This window comes from Eumetopias jubatus, unplaced genomic scaffold, assembly GCF_037043125.1.
Source record: "Eumetopias jubatus isolate StellerSeaLion01/CBP00866 unplaced genomic scaffold, mEumJub1_p1.0 scaffold_11, whole genome shotgun sequence".
Lineage (NCBI taxonomy): Eukaryota > Metazoa > Chordata > Mammalia > Carnivora > Otariidae > Eumetopias > Eumetopias jubatus.
In genome coordinates this window covers 55,356,021-55,379,218 of record NW_028274817.1, presented here as the reverse complement: position 1 = coordinate 55,379,218, position 23,198 = coordinate 55,356,021, and the positions used below count along the sequence as shown (strand labels likewise).

The following is a 23,198-nucleotide window of genomic DNA, read 5'->3' as shown; positions in this document are numbered from 1 at the left end:
CAATACATTAATAAAAGAAAGAACAAGAACTATATGATCCTCTCAATAGATGCACAAAAATCATTTGACAAATTACAGCATCCTTTTTTTTTAAAGATTTTATTTATTTATTTGACAGAGAGAGACACAGTGAGAGAAGGAACACAAGCAGGGGGAGGGGCAGAGGGAGAAGCAGGCTTCCCGCTGAGCAGGGAGCCCGATGTGGGGCTCGATCCCAGGACCCTGGGATCATGACCCGAGCCGAAGGCAGATGCTTAATGACTGAGCCACCCAGGCGCCCCATACAGCATCCTTTCTTGAACAAAACTCTTCAGAGTATGGGGATAGAGTGTACATACCTAAATATAATAAAAACTATTTGTGAAAAACCCACAGCAAATATCATTCTTAATGGGGAAAAACTGGGAGCTTTCCCCCTAAGGTCAAGAATGCGGCAGGGATGTCCACTATCACCACTGCTATTCAACATATTACTAGAAGTCCTAACCACAGCAATCAGACAACAAAAAGAAATAAAATGCATCCGAATCGCCAGAGAAGAAGTCAAAGTCTCACTCTTTGCAGATGATATGAGACTTTATGTGGAAAACCCAAAAGACTCCACCCCAAAACTGCTAGAACGCATACAGGAATTCAGTAAAGTGGCAGGATATAAAATCAATGCACAGAAATCAGTGGCATTCGTATACACCAACAGCAAGACAGAAGAAAGGGAAATTAAGGAGTGGATCCCATTTATAATTGCACCCAAAACCATAAGATACCTAGGAATAAATCTAACCAAAGAGGCAAGGAATCTATACTCAGAAAAGTATAAAATGCTCATGAAAGAAATTGTAGTAGACACAAAGAAATGGAAAAGCGTTCCATGCTCATGGATTGGAAGAACAAATATTGTGAAGATTTCAATGTTACCTAGAGCAATCTACACATTTAATGCAATCCTTATCAAAATACCATCCACTTTTTTCAGAGAAATGGAACAAATAATCCTAAAATTTGTATGGAACCAGAAAAGACCCAGAATAGCCAAGGGAATGTTGAAAAAGAAAAGCAAGGCTTGTGGCACCACAATTCTGGACTTCAAGCTCTATTACAAAGCTGTCATCATCAAAACAGTCTGGTACTGGCACAAAAACAGACATAGATCAATGAAACAGAATCGAGAGCCCAGAAATGGACCCTCAACTCTATGGTCACCTAATTTTCGACAAAGCAAGAAAGAATGTCCACTGGAAAAAAGAGAATCTCTTCAACAAATGGTGCTGGGAAAATTGGACAGCTACATGCAGAAGAATGAAACTGGACCATTTCCTTACACCACACACAAAAATAGACTCAAAATGGTTGAAAGACCTAAATGTGAGACAAGAGTCCATCCACATCCTGAAGGAGAACACAGGCAGCAACCTCTTCGACCTTAGCCGCAGCAACCTCGTCCTAGAAACATCACCAAAGGCAAGGGAAACAAGGGCAAAAATGGACTACTGAGACTTTATCAAGATAAAAACCTTTTGCACAGCAAAAGAAACATTCAACAAAACCAAAAGACAACTGACAGAATGGGAGAAGATATTTGCAAATGACATATCAGATAAATGGCTAGTATCCAAAATCTATAAAGAACTTATCCAATTCAACACCCAAAGAACAAATAATCCAATCAAGAAATGGGCAGAAGTCATGAAAGAAGACATCCAAATGGCTAACAGACACATGAAAAATTGCTCAAAATCACTTGGCATCAGGGAACTCCAAATCAAAACCTCAATGAGGTACCACCTCACAACAGTCAGAATGGTTAAAGTTAACAAGTCAGGAAATGACAGATGTTGGCAGGGATGCAGAGAAAGGGGAACCCTCTGACACTTTTGGTTGGAATGCAAGGTGGGGCAGCCACTCTGGAAAACAGTATGGAGGTTCCTGAAAAAGTTGAAAATAGAGCTACCATACAACCCAGCAATTGAACTACTGGGTATTTACCCCAATGATACAAATGTAGTGATCTGAAGGGGTATGTGCACCACGATGTTTATAGCAGCAATGTCCACAATAGCCAAACTATGGAAAGAGTCAAGCTGTCCATCGACAGATGAATGGATAAAGAAGAAGTGGTATATATATATAATGGAATATTATGCAGCCATCAAAAGGAATGAAATCTTGCCATTTGCAATGACATGGATGGAACTGGAGGGTATTATGCTGAGCGACATAAGTCAATCAGAGAAAGACCTGTATCATATGACTTCAGTGATATGAGGAATTCTTAATCTCAGGAAACAAACTGAGGTTTGCTGGAGTGGTGGGGGTGGGAGGGATGGGGTGGCTGCGTGATAGACATTGGGGAGAGTATGTGCTATATTGAGTGCTGTGAATTTTGTAAGACTGTTGAATCACAGACCTGTACCTCTGAAAAAAATAATACATTATATGTTAAAAAAAAGAAGAAGAAGATAGTAGTAAGGGAAAAATGAAGGGGGAGAAATCTAAGGGGGAGATGAACTATGAGAGACTATGGACTCTGAGAAACAAACTGAGGGTTCTAGAGGGGAGGGGGTTGGGGGGATGGGTTAGCCTGATGATGGGTATTAAAGAGGGCATGTATTGAATGGAGCACTGGGTGTTATTCTTAAATAATGAATCATGGAACACTACATCAAAAACTAATGATGTAATATATGTTTATTAACATAACATAATAAAAAATAAAGAAGAATTGAATACCTATTCTTCTCACACTATTCCAAAAAATAGAAAAGGCAGGAAAAATTCCAAATTCATTCTTTGAGGCCAGCATTACCCTAATACAAAACCAGATAGAGACACCCTAGCATCATCCTTAATGAGGAGAAACTGAGGGCTTTTCCTCTATGGTCAGGAAGAAAGAAAGAAGGTCCATTCTCATCACTGTTATTTAACATAGTACTGGAATGTCTAGTCACAGCAATCAGAAAACAACAACAACAACAACAAATAAAAGACATCCAATTTGACAAAGAAGAAGTAAAATTTCCACTATTTTCAGAGGACATGAACTATATATAGAAAACCTAAAAAGCTCCACTAAAAATCTGCTAGAAGTGATAATCAAATTTAGTAAGGTCTCAGGATAAAAAAATCAACATACAGAAATCTGCTGCATTTCTATACACCAATAATGATGCAGCAGAAAGATAAATTAAGTAATTATTCCATTTATAATAGCACCAAAAATAGTAAGAGACCTAGATATATACCTTACCAACGTAAGGTGGTGAAAAACCTGTATTCTGAAAAGTATAAAACATTTATGAAAAAAATTGAAGAGGACACAAAGAAATGGAAATATATTCCATGCTCATGGATTGGAAAGACAAGTATTGTTAAAATGTCTATATTACCCAAAGCAATCTACACATTTAAAACAATCTCTATCAAAATATCACCAGCACTTCTCACAGAGCTCAGACAAATAATCCTAAAATTTATATGGAACTACAAAAGACTCCAGATAGCCAAAGCAATCTTGAAGAAGAAAAGCATAGCTTGAGGCATTACAGTTCTGGACATCAAATTATATTACAAGTTATATTACTACTACAAAGGTGTAGTAATCAAAATGGTATGGTATTGCCACAAAAATAGACATAGAGATCAATAGATCAGAAAAGAAAACGATGAAATGAACCCACAAATATATAGTCAATTAATCTTTGACAAAGCAAGAAAGAATATCCACTGGGAAAACTCTTTTTAACAAATGGTTTTAGGAAAACTGGACAGCCACATGCAAAAGAAAGAAATGTGAATACTTTCTTATACCATACCCAAAAGTAAATTCAAAATATATTAAAGGTCTAAATGTGAAACCTGAAACCACAAAAATCCTAGAACAGAACACAGGCAGTAACTTCTTTGACATTGACCTTAGCAACTTATTTCTAAGTATGTCTCCTGAGGCAAGGGAAAAAATAAAGTATTGGGACTTCATCATAATAAAAAGCTTCTGCACAGCAAAGGAAACAATCACTAAAAGACAACATATGGAATGGGAAAGGATATTTGCAAATAACATATCTGATAATGTGTTAGTATCCAAAATATGTAAAGAAATTATAAAACTCAAAACTGAAAAAACTAATAATAAAATGAAAAAATGAGCAGAAGACATGAATAGACATTTTTTCAAAGAAGACATTTTGAAGGCTAACAGATATATGAAAAGATGCTCATCATCATTTATCAACAGGGAAATGCAAATAGAAACTACCATGAGATATCACCTCACACTGGTCAGAATAGCTAAAATCAACAACACAAGAAACAACAGTTGTTGGCAAAGATGTCAAGAAAGGGGAACCCTCTTGTACTGTTGGTGGGAATTGTAAACTCGTGCAGCCACTCTGGATAACAGTATGGAAGTTCCTCAAAAGATTAAAAATAGAATTTCTGTAGGATCCAGCAATTGCACTACTAGGTATTTACCCAAAGAATACAAAATTACTACTTCAAAGGGATACATGCACCCTGTTATGTAAAGCAGCATTATCTACAATAGCCAAATTATGGAAACAGCCCGGTATCCATGACAGAAGAATGGATAAAGAAGATGTGATTATATATATATATATACATATATATATATATATATATAATGGAATATTAATCGTAAAAAGAATGAAATCTTTCCATTTTGCAACAACATGGGTGGAGGTAGACAGTATTATGCTAAGTGAAATCAGTCAGAGAATGACAAATACCATGTGATTTCACTCATATGTGGAATTTAAGAAACAAAACAAAGGGGAAAAAAGAGAGAGGCAAACCAAGAAACAGATTCTTAACTATACAGAACAAATTGATTATTGCCAGAAGGGAGTTTGGTGGTGGGATGGGTTCAGTGGGTGATGGGGATTAAGGAGTACAGTAATTGTGATGAATACCAGGTGATGTATGGAAGTGCTGAAGCACTTTATTGTACATCTGAAACTAATATTACCCTGTATGTTAATTAACTGGAATTTAAATAAAAACTAAAAAAAAGTTATACTACTCAACACCAAAACACAAACAAGCAAACAATCTTATTAAAAAATGGGCAGAGGGTGCCTGTGTGGCTCAGTTGGTTGAGCGTCTGCCTTTGGCTCAGGTCATGATCCCGGGGTCCTGGGATCGAGTCCCGCATCAGGCTCCTTGTTCTGTGGGGAGCCTGCTTCTCCCTCTCTTCCCAACTTGTGCTCTCTCTCACTATCCCTGTCTCTCTCTCTCAAATAAATAAATAAAATCTAAAAAACAAATTAAAAAAAATGGGCAGAGATACTGATTAGGTATTTTTCCAAAGACACATACAGTGGTCAATATAAACATGAAAAGATACTCAACATCACTAATCATCAGAGAAATGCAGATCAAAACTATAACCTTACACCAGTCAGAATGGCCAGTATCAAAAGACAAGAAATAAGTTGGGTGATGATATGGAGAAAAAGGAACCCCTGTGCACTGTTGGTGGGAATGTAAATTTGTGCACCAATTTGGAAAACAGTATAGACGTTCTTCAAAAAATTAAAAATATAATATTATATCCAATAATTCCACTACTCAGTATTTATCCCCAAAAATGAAAACATTAAGTCAAAAGATATATTCATCCCTACATTTATTGCAATTATTTTTTATAATTTTTTAGTTATGTTAGTCACCATACAGTACATCATTAGTTTTTAATGTTGTGTTATTTACAGTAGCCAAGATATGGAAGCAATCTGAGTCTATTGATAATATATATACATATATTATGAATATATATATATTCAGTCATCTTAGTCATCTTATTCAGTCATAAAAATGGATGAGATCTTACCATTTGCAAAGCAGGGAGGGACCTAAAATGTATTATGCTAAGTGAAAAAATCAGACAAAGATAAATACCATATGATTTTACTCATTTGTGGAATCTTAAAAAAAATGAAATAAACAAATGAAAAACAGAATCATTCTTGTTAGAGAACAAGTCGGTGGTTGCCGGTGGGGGGATGGGCAAAATGGGTGAGGGTGCTGGGAGATATAGCCCTCCAGTTATGGAATGAATACATCACAGGAATAAAAGGTACAGCATAAGGAATGTAGTCAATGATATTGTAATAGTGTTGTATGGTGACAGATGGTAGCTATACTTGTGGTGAGCATAACATAATGTATATACTCATGAAATCACTGTCTTGCACACCTGAAACTAATATTCATTGATTGTCAACTACACTTGAATAGAAAAAAAATTTCAAAAATAAGTCTTGGAAGAACTGTAAGTGCATATTTCTAAGTGAAACAAAGCCAGTCTGAAAAAAAAATAGTGTATGATTCCACCTATGGCATTGAGGGAAAGACATATCTATAGAGACAGTAAAATCCAAGGGTAATAATGAAAGGATAAATCTGTAGAATGCAAGGGATTTTCAGGGCAGTGGAACTGATCTGTATGATACCTAAAAGATTGATACATGATATTTTGCATTTGTGAAAATCCATACAATGTGCAACACAAAGAATGAACACTAATACAAACTATGTACTGTAGTTAGTAAGCATGTATCAATATTGATTCATTAGTCATAGCAAACATACCACACTAATACAACGATACTAATAAGCAGAGAACCTGCTGGTGGAGAGGAGATATATGGAAATTCTGAGTAATTTCTGCTCATTTTTTTCAGTAAACCTAAAACTTTTCTAAAAGTGAAGTCTATTGATTTAAAAAGGAAGGACTTTTACCATACCCAAATAAATAGGGTTAAAGAGGTAGATTCCAGATAGAGGCATGAATAAGAGTAAGCTAAGGTGAATTCAAATTGTAGAATGCTGCAACTAGAGAACTAGAGTAGAGCATACATAGAGGAATATTCTGAGATAACAAAGCTAGAAAAGTAACTTCACATGGAACCAAAGAGCTTATATTTTATTTTGGAGACATTAAGTAGCCACTAAAGTCCTAAAATTGGAGTGGAAAAGCAAATGAAATGGCATAGGAGAACCAATCAGAAGACAGGGTACCAAACAAGTATAATAGGATTGGTACCTGACTAGAAATGGCAAGATGTTACAGAGGTCAACATGACTTGGTAATCAAATGAGTATGGGATTTTAGGAGAGTTAGAGTATTACTGAAGTTTGTAGCCTTAATAGTTAGGAAGAGGTTGTGCCATTCACTTACATAAAAGTTATAAGAGTTGCTGGCATACCAAGATGCTTTAGAAATAATGCTTACAGTAGCTAGCATGATGACCTTGGGGTTAACAGGAAGGAGAGACTCATTTTAGTGATTTTAAAAAATAATTTAATTACCATACTATTAAAAGTCTATACATTTCAGGCATATTACTAAATGAGCCAGATTGTTAGAGCGTGGTATAGTTTTGATGGCTCTTAATTTAAGGTTTTCAACTCTGGTAAAAGGTTGACTTACATAATTCAATATCTGCATATGCTTTGCATGTGCAGCTCATATGGGGTCACTGTTAAACTAGCCAGTGATGTAAATATTAGCTTAGAGTCTAGGGTATTATAGTCAATTGACAGTTATTGCATGTCATGATCTGAAAGTGTAATTTTTAAGTCCTTCAGGGTCTTTTGAAATGTTTGATGAATTGTATTTTAAAAACTGTCAATAGGCTGTTAAATTCTGTTTGTAATCTGTGTTTAATTTGCACATCAATTGGACTTTAAGTAGGCATATGACTTGATATGGCCAGTTGGTGTCTGAATGATGCTGAAAATCTTTGGAGAATGAGGACAGATTATTACACTATTAAGGGAAATGTAAATTGAACAAAGGCGTATTTAAGCATTTGTGTGGTAAAGGGAGACACTGATGGCTACTTTTCATCTGCAGTTTGACCAATTTTTCTACTAAAACTCTGAGTATGCAAAGATGAATTGAGATCTATAATTATCTTGGGTAAATGAGAGCCTTATATAGAAACCTATTTACATCATTGATGGTTACTATTATGTTGAGCATAAAGTGAAGGTTTAGGGAAAAGATAAACAGCAATTAATTTAATATGTGTTATGTAATATCATTATAGCAAAGTCATATGATGAGTATAGTATAAAAATGCATATACATCAAAGTAATTTTGGAAGGCTAACTGAAAAACTTGTAGTTTAAAAGGGGATGCAGAGGCCATTTTTTTTTATGATTTTGTTTATTTGAGAGAGAGAGAATGAGAGATAGAGAGCATGAGAGGGAAGAGGGTCAGAGGGAGAAGCAGACTCCCTGCTGAGCAGGGAGCCTGATATGGGACTTGATCCCAGGACCCTGGGATCATGACCTGAGCCGAAGGCAGTCGCTTAACCAACTGAGCCACCCAGGCGCCCCAGAGGCCATTTTTTAATTCAGTGTTTACTCTGTATTGAGGCTTCTCTAATAAATTAATAATCACAGAAGGAAATTTCATAACTGAAAAGTTGGGTTTGACAAATTGCTCCTTGAAAGGATTTAGAGGTAGTGAGCCATAAGTAAATTGATAGGGGGAAAGTTTAAAATATTTTTTTAATATTCTATGGGGATCTGCAGTCATAGGAAGTAGACTATATTCTCCTTCTTGGTTTCCATGCAGAATTTAAGTTTCTAACATTTTTTAAACCCTTGTGTAGGGCGCCTGGCTGGCTCAGTTGGTTGAGCGACTGCCTTCGGCTCCGGTCATGATCCTGGAGTCCCGGGATCGAGTCCCACATCGGGCTCCCTGCTCAGCATGGAGTCTGCTTCTCCTTCTGACCCTCTTCCCTCTCGTGCTCTCTATCTCAAATAAATAAATAAAATCTTAAAAAAAATAAACCCTTGTGTAATTCTATTAACAGTACATTTTATGGTTGCTTTTATCATGAATATTGGTGACTGTTGTGTTATTTATATAGGAGCTCCTTCAATTGAGATGACCACTTTAGTGTTGCATGAGACCTGTTAAGTGTGTTTTATTATATCACACAATTTTGGTGTGTTTTTTTTTTTGTTGTTGTTGTTGTTGTTGTTAATGGCTTTAATTCAACTATCATTGTTGAGCCCAGGTGACAGATCTTAAGTCAACTAATAGCATTTTTTTCTAGCCTGCTTTTTGCACTAAAAGTATGTGTTTTGAAAGTTTGTATTACTGTTACTGTTGTTTTAAGGAATAAGATTTAGGGGGACTCTGAATATATTTCCAATTGATTCATTGTTGTCCACTAGCTGTTGTGATCTTTGAAGCAAGAAAAAATGAGGGGATGGCAAAGAAGATAAAAGGATATTATTAATAGTGGATAATTGTATGTGGGATCAACATAAACACTATCCATTGTAGATTTCTATAATATGTAATAATTTAGGAAAATTATAGGCAAGGGTGTTTCAGAACATCTGTTAAATATTACTGGTTTCTGGGCTTCTGTCCAAATGAAGGCAAGATTACTGTTGAGGCAATAGTTTAAAATACATTGTAAAGTACTATGGTTTACTTATCGTAGTGATGTTAATATCTGTAATATTAGGCTAACCCCTCCCAGCCTCTGCTCAAAGATGTTCACTAACAAATCCCAACCTCATAAGGGGTAAGTAGACAACAATTTTAATTTGTTACATTTTTCATGATGACATATCTGCGGCTACCACAAGTGTAATGTGGATAATACTTGAAAGATATTAATTAAGAAATTTAAAATGTGTGAAAACTATTTCACCTTACATAAGAAAACAAACAGAATTCTAGATACTACTCAATGATGTTGATATTTGTTATTAAACTGAAAATAGTTTGAATATTTTGATAGGGGAGTTACTCCTTATTGATAAAGAATTCAAATTAGAGCCACAGCATTCATCTTAGAGATTATAACTAAAAGGGTAGAATATATTCCAAGGGGCACCTGGGTGGCTTAGTTGGTTAAGCATCAGACTCTTGGTTTTGGTTCAGGTAGTGATCTCGAGAATATGAGATTGAGCCCTGCATTGGGCTCCGCATTCAGTGCAGAGTCTGCTTCAGATTCTCTCTCCCTCTGCTTCTGCCCTCACTCGCACACTCTCTCTCTAAAATAAATAAATAAATTAAATATTTTTTTTAAAGAACATATTCCAAGTCTTATTTTCTTTTTCTTTTTTTTCCAAGTCTTATTTTCTTTAATAATTCTGAAGCTTAGTGAATGTACATCCCGTCTTAACAGGACCACTGTTAAGTTAGATGCTACTAACACATCAGTATATTATAATGATTAAAAAGAAAGTTACTTATTAAACAAAATGATGTTTTGCATAAAGATTTTTATTTATTTTTATGGGTAAAACAAATTGCATCTTATAAATATTTTGAGAGTGAGAGCAAGAACAAGGAATAGATAAAGTTTATGGATATAGGAATATTTTAAAAAGTATAAAGCAATACTAAATCCTAGGTACCATTAATTGCCCAAAGAGATACTAGGATATAATAAAACTTGATTTAAAAAAAAAGCCAACAAGAAAGAATTCAGATAATTTTTTTTTTACTATTTCATAGCATCAATTTTGATGTGATTTTCCTTTTCCAGATGTAGCAATTTAACATGCACTGTCTCTTTTAGGACTGGATCTGCCATTTATGATGATGCCTCATCCCCTACTTCCAGTCAGCTTACCTCCTGCATCAGTTGCCATGGCAATGAATCAGATGAACCATCTTAATACTATTGCCAACATGGCTGCTGCAGCCCAGATTCACAGTCCACTCTCCAGAGCTGGGGCCTCTGTTATAAAGGTAAGAACCATGATTTGGAAGAGGACACAGGTTTTAATTACATGTAAATTTTGAGAAAATATTAGCAATACCACTGAATCTTCAGTATAAACACACAGCTCATTGACTCAGTTGATTAGCATATAGTATTGATTTTATTCCTGACTAGGCCTGCTAAAGTGTTTTGCTGTTGTTTGTTTGTTTTTATTCCATTACCACAGATCTCACCTTTAATTCTAGCTTCATGTCTTGTAATCATGAACAGAACACAGTGTGTGGGAGGCATAGCAAGACTAATGACACAGAATAGTGTACAGAAATCATTACCACTGCTAGGGTGAAATAAAGTAAGCACTGTGTTCTTTTTGGTGTTTGGGAGGCAGTTCTGGGGTAGTATATACCATGCAGGACTTGTAGTCAGAAAGAACTACGTTTTGATTCTGATCCTGCCACTTTAGCTCAATAACCTTGGATATGACATTTAACCTGCATGAACTTGTTTCCTCAACTGTTAACTAAATGTTATAGTAATGATCTATCCCACTTACTTCATTGGCTGTCCAGAGATAATGTGAGTAAAACATAGGTTAAAAACTGTGAAACATTAATAGCATTATCATAATTAGAATGCTATTTTTTTCAAAACTTCATGACCATTGGGTAATGAAACACAAATAATATTTTATAATCTGTCCTGATGTCTTCTTTTAGTTTGGCATGGTGCCTCTCTGCCTTCTCTCCAAGTATGATGTAAACTTGGTTTTTAATATTTTTTTCTTTTGGCAAGGAGGTGATATAAGGGTACATAGGATCAAAAGAGTATAGTTAATAAGAGCAACCCATTAACTTGTCCCTTTGTTCTTTTATTTCTTCCACAAATATTATACTCTTGATGTTTACATATTGTATTGGGCAATATGGGATATAGGTAAAGAATACATAATCCCTGACTTCTAGTACTCACAAACTAAATGTGATAGAAACAACAAGTACCCATTTAGCTTGCAATAACAAGACAGACTGTGATGAATGGCATAGAATATCATCACGTGTTACGGGAATTAGAGGAGGGACTTATTATACCTAGCTTGGCAAAAAGAGGGGGAAAAGATCACAAAAAGCATTGCAGTTGTTGGATTTGACCTGGACCTTGGCAATATTGATATGATTGTAATAGATGTACATGGGGGAATGTAAAAGAAAGAGGAAATGTGAAATTCTGGATATTTTTTCATTTTAAATTAGCTTCCAGCTTTGGGGATTTTTAAAATAATGAGGAAAATCTGTGACCTAAACTTTGTAAGAAAGGACAAGAAAAATTGATAATTTTTATTAAGCTCCATATATATTTATATAGCCAGGTAGAAGTATGCTTCCCACAAAGATTGTAGCCCACAATAGATCAGTCTATCGTAACTAATCAAAACTTTGTTGTTTGAATATTTGATCAGAGGTTAAACTAGGAAACAGAATTATCTTTGAGAAAAAACTCATCCATGAACATATTTAAAAGATGGAATAAGTTTCCCATGATTTTGAAATTGGGTGACCTACTAAGTAAATGACCTCACACAAAATTAGAAAACTATTAAGAAAGAAAGCATGTTTTAAAGTACTTGCTTTGAAATGATGGAAAACCACTTTCAGTAGAGGTATGTTTATGGCTTTTCAAAAATACATTTATTTAGTTTTCTTATTGATGATTATTCAAACTGAATCAGCTACATTTTGGTTGAATGCTTGGGACATTTGGTAGCTTCACCATTATTTGGAGTGAAGAGGCATTTGGGGAGGAGTTCATGACTAGCATTTGGTTATTGGTGGTGATGATGATGGAAATGGAAAGAATAATTATCTTCTCCTTAAATAATCCAAATATTGTTAACATAGTAAAGCAATAAAACTATATTTTCTACTGCTGATTTATTTCATATGCAACTTTAGAAAAAGTCAGAACTTTTACAGACATAAAATTGGATATTGCTTTTTAAAAGTTGATATTAGATAACATGCTTATTTAAGTCTTAACAAATATGAAAATTAGATCTACTTTCATATAATTGTTTTGACCAAAGTCAGTTGAAAACAATACATTTATTTTGAATGCTCTTTGATAAAATTTTTCTACAGATCTATAGAAGTAGATTTCCATCAGAGGATGGTAGGGAAATGAAGAAAATAAAGTTTTATTTTGTTTTGTTTTTAAAGAGTTGATTTCCGTGAATAGTGAGAAGCTTTTGACATTGTTTCCACGTTGTGTTTATTTTTTGCAAAGATATTATTATATAATTGTAACTATTAGTTTTAAAAATAATTCACAGGAAATAGCATAATAAAAACTTTCTAATTAATTGTCAAATGGGTGTTAATATATTGAAATTTTTAGCACTCCTTTCAAGAATAGTTATCAATATGATACTAAGCTATAAGGACAGAAATTTCACACTTCAGTTGATGTATATTTTAATAGAAATATGTTTTCAATATGCTTCTTGGTGAAGAACACTTTCAAGTTCAATCTATTATAATCCTACTGGCAGTGGGCAAACCTATGTAATTGAGACCTTTTCATATACTACTATTTGGAGGCTATGGGGACTATTTAAACAAAACGTTTTCTCTATTTACATTTACAGATTTTTAAGTTTTTATTTGACTTTCAGTTAGTTAATAGACAATATAATATTAGTTTCCAAATCTATAACATTGAGATTCAACACTTCCATACGACACCCAGTGCTTATCACAGCAAGTGCACTCCTTAATCCCTACCACCTATTTAATTCATCCCTCCACCACTCTCCCATCTGGTAACCATAAGTGTTTTCTATAGTTAAGAGTCTGTTTCTTGGTTTGCCTTGCTCTCTTTTTCCAATATGCTTATTTGTATTGTTTCATAAATTCCATATATGAGTGAAATCATATGTTTTTTGTCTTTCTCCAAATGACATTTCACTAAGCATAATACTCTCTGCTCATCCGTGTCATTGCAAATGACAAGATATCATCTTTTTTATAGCGGAATAATATACCACTCTATACATATATGCCACTTAATTATCCATTCATCAGTTGATGGACACTTGGGCTCTTTCCATAATTTGGCTATTGTAGATAATGCTTCTATAAACACCTGGGTACAGGTATCCCTTTGAATTAGTATTTTTGTATTCCTTGGGTAAATACTTGGTAGTGCAATTGCTGGATTGTAGGATGGTTCTATTTTTAACTTTTTGAGGAAACTCCATACTGTTTTCCAGAGTGACTGTACCAGTTTGCATTCCTACCAACAGCACAAGAGTGTTCTTCTTCCTCCACATGCTCACCAACACCTGTTGTTTCTTGTGTTGTTGATTTTAGCCTTGCTGACAGGTTTGAGGAGGTATCTCATTGTACTTTTGATTTGCATTTCCCTGGTGATTGATGTTGAGCAGTTTTTCATTTTTCTGTTAGCAATTTGTATGTCTTCTTTGGAAAAATATCTATTCATGTCTTCTTTCTATATTTAATTGGATTATTCCTTTTGGTGGTGTTGAGTTTTATAAGCTCTTTATATATTTTGGATACTAATCTTTTATCAGATATGTCAATTGCATATATCTTCTCCAATTCCTTAGGTTTCCTTTTAGTTCTATTCATTGTTTCCTTCACTGTGTAGAAGTATTTTTTATTTTGATTTAGTCCCAATAGTTTATTTTTACTTTTGTTTCCCCTGCCTCAGGAGCAAACCTAGAAAACCAATGTCAAAGAGGTTACTGCCAGTGTTTGCCTCTAAGATTTTAAAGGTTTTATGTCTCACATTTAGGTCTTTAATTCATTCAGAATTTATTTTATGTTTGGTCTAAGAAAGTGGTCCAGTTTCATTCTTTCCCAAGTTGTTGTCCAGTTTTCCCAACACCATTTGTTGAAGAGACTGCCTTTTTCCCATTATGTATTTTTCCCTCTTTATCAGAGATTAATTGACCATATTATTGTAGCTTCATTTTTGTGATTTGTCTTCTGTTCCTTTGATCTATGTACTTGTTTTTGTGCCAGTACCATCCTGCTTTGATCACTACAGCTTTGTAATATCACTTGAAGTCTGGAATTGCGATGCCTCCACCTTTGCTTTTCTTTTTCAAGATTGCTTTGGCTATTCAGGGTCTTTTGGGGTTCCATACAAATTTTAGTATTGTTTGTTCTAGCTCTGTGAAAATCGCTGTTGGTATGTTGATAGGGATTGCATTAAATGTGTAGCTTGCTTTGGGTAGTATAGACATTTTAACAATATTTATTCTTCTAATCTATGAGCATGGAATATCTTTCCATTTCTACGTGTCATCTTCATCAATGTTTTATTGTTTTCACAGTACAAGTCTTACATATTTTGGGTAGGTTTGTTCGTAAGTACCTTATGGATTTTGGTGCAATTATAATTGGGATTGATTCCTTAATTTCTCTTTCTGCTACTTCTTTTTTGTTGTATAGAAATGCAAGAGATTTCTGTACATTGATTTTGTATCCTGTGACTGTACTGAATTTGTTTATCACTTCTAGCAGGATTTTTCTTTTCTTTTCTTTTCTTTTTTGTGGAGCCTTTTCAGTTTTCTACACATAGTATCATGTCATCTGCAAATAGTGTAAGTTTTACCTCTCCTTTGCCAAGTTAGATACCTTTTATTTCTTTTTGTTTTCCAATTGCTGTGGCTAGGACTTCCAGTACTGTGTTAAATAACAGTGGTAATAGTGACATCCCAGTCTTTCTACTGACCATAGAGGAAAATCTATCAGTTTCACCCCATTGAGGATGATAATATCTGTGGGTTTTCATATATGGCCTTTATTATGTTAAGGTATGTTCTTTTTTTTCTTTTAAATATTCATTTCTTTAAGAGAGAGGGAGAGAGAGAGCATGAGAATGGGGGAAGAATCAGAATCCTCAAGCAGACTTCCCGTTGAGTGCAGAGCCCGACTCAGGGCTTGATCTCAGGACCAGTGAGATCATGACCTGAGCCAAAAGCAAGAGTCAGACACAGTCAACTAAGCCATCCAGGTGCCTCAAGGTTTATTCCTTTTAAACCTATATTTTTTTAGTTTAATTTTTTATCATGAATAGATGTTGTGCTTTGTCAATTTTTTTCATCTATTGAAATGATAATATGGTTCTTATCCTTTCTACTATTGATGTGATATATTACATTGATTGATTTGTGAATATTGAACCACACTTGCAACCCAGGAATAAATTCCACTTGATCATGATGAAAGATTTTTTTAATGTATTGTCAGATTCAATGATCTATTCTGGAGAATATCCCATGTGCACTTGAAAAGAATATGTACTTTGTGTTTTAGGAGTGGATGTTCTGAAAATATCTGTTCAGTCCATCTGTTCCAATGTCATGCAAAGCCATTGTTTCCTTGTTAATTTTCTGTTTAGATGATCTGTGCATTGATGTAAGTGGGGTGTTAAAGTCCCCTACTATTATTGTATTATTATCAATGCATTCCTTTTTGTTTGTTATTGTTTTATATAATTGCATCCTTTCAAGTTGAGGGCATAAATATTTACAATTGTTAGATCTTTAGTTATTGCTTGTCTGGGTAACTTTATCTCTCCTTCTATTCTGAATGATAGTTTTCTTAAATACAGCATTCTTGGCTGCAGATTTTTCCCATTTAGCACTTTGAATATATTATGCCACTCCCTTCTGGCTTGCCAAGCTTCTGTTGAGAAATCTCCAGCTAGGCTTCTGGGTCTTCCTTTGCATGTAAAAGACTTCTTTTGCCCTGCTGGTTTTAAGATTATTTATCATTAAGGTTATTTATCACTGTTTATCAATTTGCAAATTTAACTAAAATATGTGTTGGTGTGGGTCTACTTTTGTTGATTTTGATGGGAGCTCTCTGTGCCTCCTGGATCTGGGTATCTCTTTTATTCCCCAGATTAGGGAAGTGTTCAGTTAGTATTTCTTTAAAAATTTTTATGTCCCCTTTACTTTCTGTTCTTCTTACGGAACTCCTATAATACAAATGTTTTTACGTTTGATGGAGTCACTGAATTCTCTAAGTCTATTCTCATGTTTCATAATTCTTTCTCTCTCTTGTTCAGCATCATTGTGCTCCATTATTTTCTCTTCTAGATCACTAATTCATTCTGCTTCTTCCAGGTTCCTGTTCATTGTATCAAGCTTGTTTCTAACGTTTACTGCATTCTTCATCTCTGATTGATTCATTTTTAACTCTTTTATCTCTGTGGTAAGGGTATCAGTGATGCCTTCTACTTTTTTCTCAAGACCAGTGAGTATCCTTATGATTGTTACTTTAAATTCTCAATCAGGGGCACCTGGGTGGCTCATTTGGCTAAGCATCTGCCTTTGGCTCAGGTCATGACCCCTGGGATCAAGTCCCATATGGGGTTCCCTGCCCAATGGGGAGCCTGCTTCTCCCTCTTCCCTTGCTCCTCCCCCTGCTCATTCTCTCTCTCTCTCTCTGTTAAATAAATAAATAAATAAATAAATAAATAAATAAATAAATAAAAACTTTGAAAAAAATAAATTCTCAATCAGACTTGTCACTCTTACTTTTTTGCTTATATCTCTCACCATGGCCTTATCTTGTTCTTTCATTCTGGATAAGTTCCCCCATCTTCACATTTTATCTAAGTTTCTGTGTTATTCTGTGTTAGAAAAGGCAGTTATGTCTTCTGCTCCTGAAAGTAATGGCCTTATGAAGAAGAGGTCATGTAGTGCCCAGCCTAGTGCTTCAGGGAGTGTCTCCTGTGTGTGCTATGTGTGCTCTGCTATTGTGTTTTGGCTGCTCTTTCCTTCAGACCAGTTGTCTGTACAGTCTTTACTTGCCTGCTGTTGACAGTGTTTCGTCCCTGGCCTGAATGTGTCAAGTTTTAACAAGGTGAGCCCTGGTCTGCTTGTTAAATGAGACCTGACACCACTTCCACCAGAGCTGAGGCCCCGCAGAATTCTCAGGTCAAGAGACTTGATGTGGGTGGGTGTTCACACTCATCTTTTTTGGGAGGGGCACTCTGTGCTGAAACTGAGGCAAGCTTGACTGAGAAGGGAAGACCTTGCCAAAGCAGGGGAGTAGGGCTTGGTCTAAGCAAATTAGGAACCCAGGGTTGGTTCTGGGCTACTTCCTGCTGGTAGCTTTGTGTTTATGCTGAGGTGCAGGGGAGGGAGATGGCACCAGCCATCTCCATTGTTCCAAAAGAGGCTTGTCTGTGAATGTTGACTCTCTGGACATGCTCCAATAAGAGCAAATAATCTCCCACTGTGCTCCCAGGCATTCTTCAGATCACTCTTTCCATGACATCTGCCCCTGGATTCTTTGCCTGCCTTCTCTCCAGGAAAAGGGCAGTGCCCTCAGGACTCTACCCCAGCTAAGCCCACTGACCTTTAAAACTCCTGGCTTTAAGCCCTGCTAGTTTCAAGAACTCACTGAATTCAGCCCACCTCATTTTCCAAACCAGTGGCTATGGGGAAATGTTCTTGTTGTGCATTCCCCTGTTGGTCTTCTTTCATGGTCCTTTCTTGTGATCACAGCTCCCTCCCCTCTGTAACACCCAGGATCCATTTCTCCCCTAAACCACATCTCTGCACCTTACTTTTTTGACGTGTCCACTTCTCTACCTTTAGTTGTGGAATTTGTTCTGTTAGTCTTAATGTCAATTTCTGAGGTATTTAGTATGATTTGATAATTATCTAGTTGTGTTCATGGAATGAAAGGCGCCTAGGGTTCACTTATTCCACCACCATCTTCCTCCCTCTCCCATTTACAGAATTGTTTTTTTTTAAAGATTTTATTTATTTATTTGAGAGAGAGAATGAGAGAGAGAGAGAGAGAGAGAGAGCATGAGAGGGGGGAGGGTCAGAGGGAGAAGCAGACTCCCCGCTGAGCAGGGAGTCCAATGTGGGACTTGATCCCGGGACTCCAGGATCATGACCTGAGCCGAAGGCAGTCGCTTAACCAACTGAGCCACCCAGGCGCCCTTACAGATTTGTTTTTAATCCCAGCTTTTTGGCACAAAAAACTGAAATTTTAATTAGTATTGCTCATTGTTTTGCAAAATATTTGAATTGAGGTCACCATACCTTTTATATGATATTGACCATTTAGAGTCAGTTGACCTTCCAAAGTATTATCAGAAAATATAACACTGAACATTTTGAAAGAAATGTCATAATTATGAAATTTGATTTCTTTCTGGCAAATCCACTGTGAATTAGGAAAGCCACAATAACCTGGTTCACCATCTTTGCTGTGTATTATATTGTCTTAACTCAGTGGTTTGCTGTAACAAAATAGTATAGACCAGGTAGCTTAAACGTAGTAAATTTATTTATCATAGTTCTAGAGACTGGAAACTCCAAGATCAAAGTGCCTTCTGATTCCTGGTGAGAGCTTTCTTTCTGGTTTGCAGATGATCACCTTCTCACTGTGTTCTCACATGGCAAAGATAGACAGGAAGCAAACTTTCTCATATCTCTTCTTAAAAGGGCATTAATCCCATCATGAGAGCTCCCCCAACTTCATTCCCTCCAAAAAAGTCCCATTTCCAAATACTTTCACATTAAGGATAGAGTTTCAACATATGAATTTAGGGGAGATATTCAGTCCACAGAATATACAATCTAATGTGATTATAGTGTCACCTTTGCTAGCTTCTCTACAATTAATGATCTGCTGGTATTTCCATTATATCTTTATTTTCAGCATTTTTAAAAATATTTTATTCATTGATTGGAGAGAGAGAGAGAGAGAGCAGGAGCAGTGGGGAGAGGCAGAGGGTGCAGGAGAAGCAGACTCTGCTGAGCCGGGAGCCCAAAAAGGTGGGGCTCGATCCCAGGACCCAGAGAGCATGAGCGGAGCTGAAGGCAGATTTTTAACCATCTGAGCCACCCAGGTACTCCTATGTTCAGCATTTTAAACCTTGACTGCACAAAAATAATTTGTATCAGAAACATGTACAGAAAAAGATTAGGACACATTACACCAAAAGTCCAAAATACATGTTTAGTTATATTAAAATTTATGAAAGTTCACAAAAAGAGCTACCAAATTTATTCATATGTTTAAATTATTCTTAATTACATATCTTTTTTTTTTTTTTTACTTTCAAGTAAAACTTTACCTTTTTTCCATATCATTTAAAAATGTCCCTGGAAAAAAAAACAACAACATGCTGTGATATTAAAAGAAGTTTTCATATCCTTCTAAACACCTCCTCCTCTTCTTCAGCATAGTCTGTGTTAAGCTGATGCCTATGCTTTGCCACTGATGATCATGAGACTGTGATCCAAATTTCCTTTGGAAGCTGGTCTTACAGCATGTGATTTAAATATTAGGACTATACGATAGAGGTTATCAAGTTAGTGAATTGACTGGCCTACAAATTGCATTTAATTTCTAGCACTTAACATTTCTGGTTAAAGGTCGGGAAGCAACTATTTTAATATTTCTGCACTTCAATTTTCCTCCCTGTACTATAGATCTCTCTTTACACTTGTTTCGGTGTTTACATTTCTTCTGATTGAGTCTATATCAGAAAACAGTTTATGTTAATGTATAAGTCATGTTAGCTCCTCATTTTAATTCAGGTAGACTCAATTGTCATTTGTTAACAAGCCCATTTGTTAACTAATTGAATCAGAATAAGCCACTGATACTTAGTTTAAAAAGTTTGTGGGTCCATCCGTATTTTTTGTTTTCCAATGATTGAGTCCCTATTATGCATCAGGTGGTTTTTAAGGTTTATAATCTAATGGGAAGAGACAAACAATAAACAGAATTAATAGTTTTATAATTTTTATTAAGCACTTAAATAGATAAAATGAACTCATGTACTATTTTGAAAACATGGTTTTGCAGATTTTGTTTTATACTCTGTATGACCCGGGCTCCTGAGTCATAGGAAGAATGGAAACTATATATAATGATTTGAATTTTCCTACATTCTCTGTTTAATATTTTAATAGTAGATGTTTTGTTACTGCAATATGTTTGTTTCTAATTTTAGGTTCTTTAGAAGAACTATGTGGGATGCAGACAACAGTAATTGAGTGTATTTTACCTAATATGTATTTTTATCATACAGCACTCTACTTGTGTTTCTTTGAATGCTCATAAACTCAAATAAATATAGCATTTAGTGTACTTATTCATATACTTAATATTTGCCTTGTCAGATAATGTTGAACATTAGAAAGAAATAAAAACCTCAAATTCCTATAATAGACTTAAACATTCAATGTTTTTTATTTGGGCCAGAATCCAATGGTGTGCTTGTAAACCAGATCTCCAAAAAAAAAAAAAAAAAAAAAATCCAAAACAAGGCAAAATAAAAGAAAAACTCTGACTTATACCATTTTCCAATTTCTGTGTTGTAAATATTTCCATCATGGCTGATTTCAAGTTACCATCATTTTAACACCTGGCTCACAAAATTACTGAATATTTAGCAATTGGCCCTAGTTTGAACAGGCCCCAAAATAACACTTTCCTTTTAAAGCATTATATGAAATATGAAATGTTTATCAAATCAAACACTTCATGCCAATCTCCCTTCATAACCATTAAACAAAACAGAAATTTTCAAACTAGTTTACCACTAATTTCTATTTCTTCTTTTTAAGTTTTATTTATTTATTTATTTGAGAGAGAGTGCAAGAGAGCACAAGCAGGGGGAGCAGCAAAGGGAGAGGGAGAAGCAGACTCCCAGCTGAGCAGGGAGCCTGATGCTGGGCTCAATCCCATGGCCCTGGGACCACGACCTAAGCAGAAAGCAGACACTTAACCAACTGGGCCACCCAGAACCAGGTGCCCCTTCAGAATAACATAATATGTTAACAAAAAGTTTGAGAAAACTCTATAAAAATTAATGAATAAGTAGTTTGTTTCTCAATGGAAATTATACCACCTTAACATAGACTGATGTCAAATTGAAAGGAACATGATTTCATTTGGGCCTTTTTCTTCTACCAATGTATAAATATTTCTACCTCAGTGTGAGAAATGTTTGGTAATCGAGGTGTGGATTCCTGCAAATGCCCTCAAATAGTGAAAACTAACACAAAGAAGAATAGACATGGCTGTCTATTCACCACAGCTGTCATCTTTTTTAAATTTTCTTTTCACAGGTAGGAGAGAAAACCATAGCTTTTTAGGGATCTGAGAAGTGATAGTATATATATATATTATACTAAACTATAAGCTATATATATATATATATATATATGTATGTATGTATATTTATATATATATATATATATATATATATAGCTTATAGTTTAGTAAATTTCCCTATCTCCATGGATGTAAACTATGTAACCATTGTAATTAACAATGAGTTTTATTTTTTAAGATTTTATTTACTTATTTGAGAGAGTGTGAGAGAGCAAGCATGAGTGGGGGGAGGGGAAGAAGGAGAGGGAGAAACAGACTCACTGCTGAGCAGGGAGCCCAAGCATGGCTTGATCCCAGGACCCCCAGGATCATGACCTGAGCTGGGGGCAGACATTTAGTAGACTGAGCCACCCAGGCACCCGAACCATGAGTTTTAGATGCATAGAATATATTTACTATAACAACACTGTTCACTACAGTAACCACCAGCCACATGTGGCTATTTCAATTTAAATGAATTGAAGAAATGAAAACTTCAGTTGTTCTGTTGCAACTAACCACATTTCAAGTGCTCAATAGTCACATATCACTTGTGGCTACTACAAGTATAGAACATTGCATTATTGCAGAAAATTTTTTGGATAACACTGTTTTAGAGCATTAAGTAGGGTGGACAAAAAGTCATGAATCACTGGTAATCTTTGGGAAAAAAAGGTAATACAGACTAAAAAATCAGTAAGTATATTGCAATTAGCCTTGCAATTAGCCAAAAAAGATAGTTATTGCCGAATATTGGCTTATTAAGTTATTATTGTCATCATTTTTTGTTGGAAAAAGGGCAAGAACACAGAATTCACTGATTTCACAAGATTTGGTATGTGCAAAGGACTGTGTCACATTGCTTTGTCAAAAACACAAAAGTGAAACAGACATAAGATCCACCACCAAAAATGTTATAGAATTATATACTGTTTCTGGCTAGAACCATCATAGTTTGTTAGTGAAGTTAAATGAATTAAGAAGCAGATTTCACTGCTTGACTCATTTAGCAAAATCCCCTCCAGTTCTATCCGTGTTGATGCAAATGGTGAGTATTCATCCTTTCTGATGGCTGAGTAATATTCCATTGTATATATGCACCACATCTTCTTTATCCAATCCATCCATTGAAGGGCATTTCAGGTCCTTTCACAATTTGGCTATTGTGGCCATTGCTGCTATGAACATTGGCGTTCATGTGCCTCTTTTTTTCACTACATCTGTATCTTTGGAGTAAATACCCAGTAGGGCAATTGCTGGGGCATAGAGTAGCTCTATTTTTAACTTTTTGAGGAACCTCCATACTGTTTTCCA

The 23,198-nt window shown here is 35.4% G+C and overlaps 1 protein-coding gene across 1 annotated transcript in view; it reads left to right on the top strand.

Annotated features, from left to right (window-relative positions):
- DACH2 (dachshund family transcription factor 2) overlaps positions 1 to 23,198 on the top strand; it is a 902,406-nt gene that overhangs the window by 759,409 nt on the left and 119,799 nt on the right. Inside the window, exon 6 of the mRNA XM_028101436.2 lies at positions 10,576 to 10,748. Within this exon, the coding sequence (XP_027957237.2) occupies positions 10,576 to 10,748 (173 nt within the window). The remainder of the gene's footprint in view (positions 1 to 10,575; positions 10,749 to 23,198) is intronic.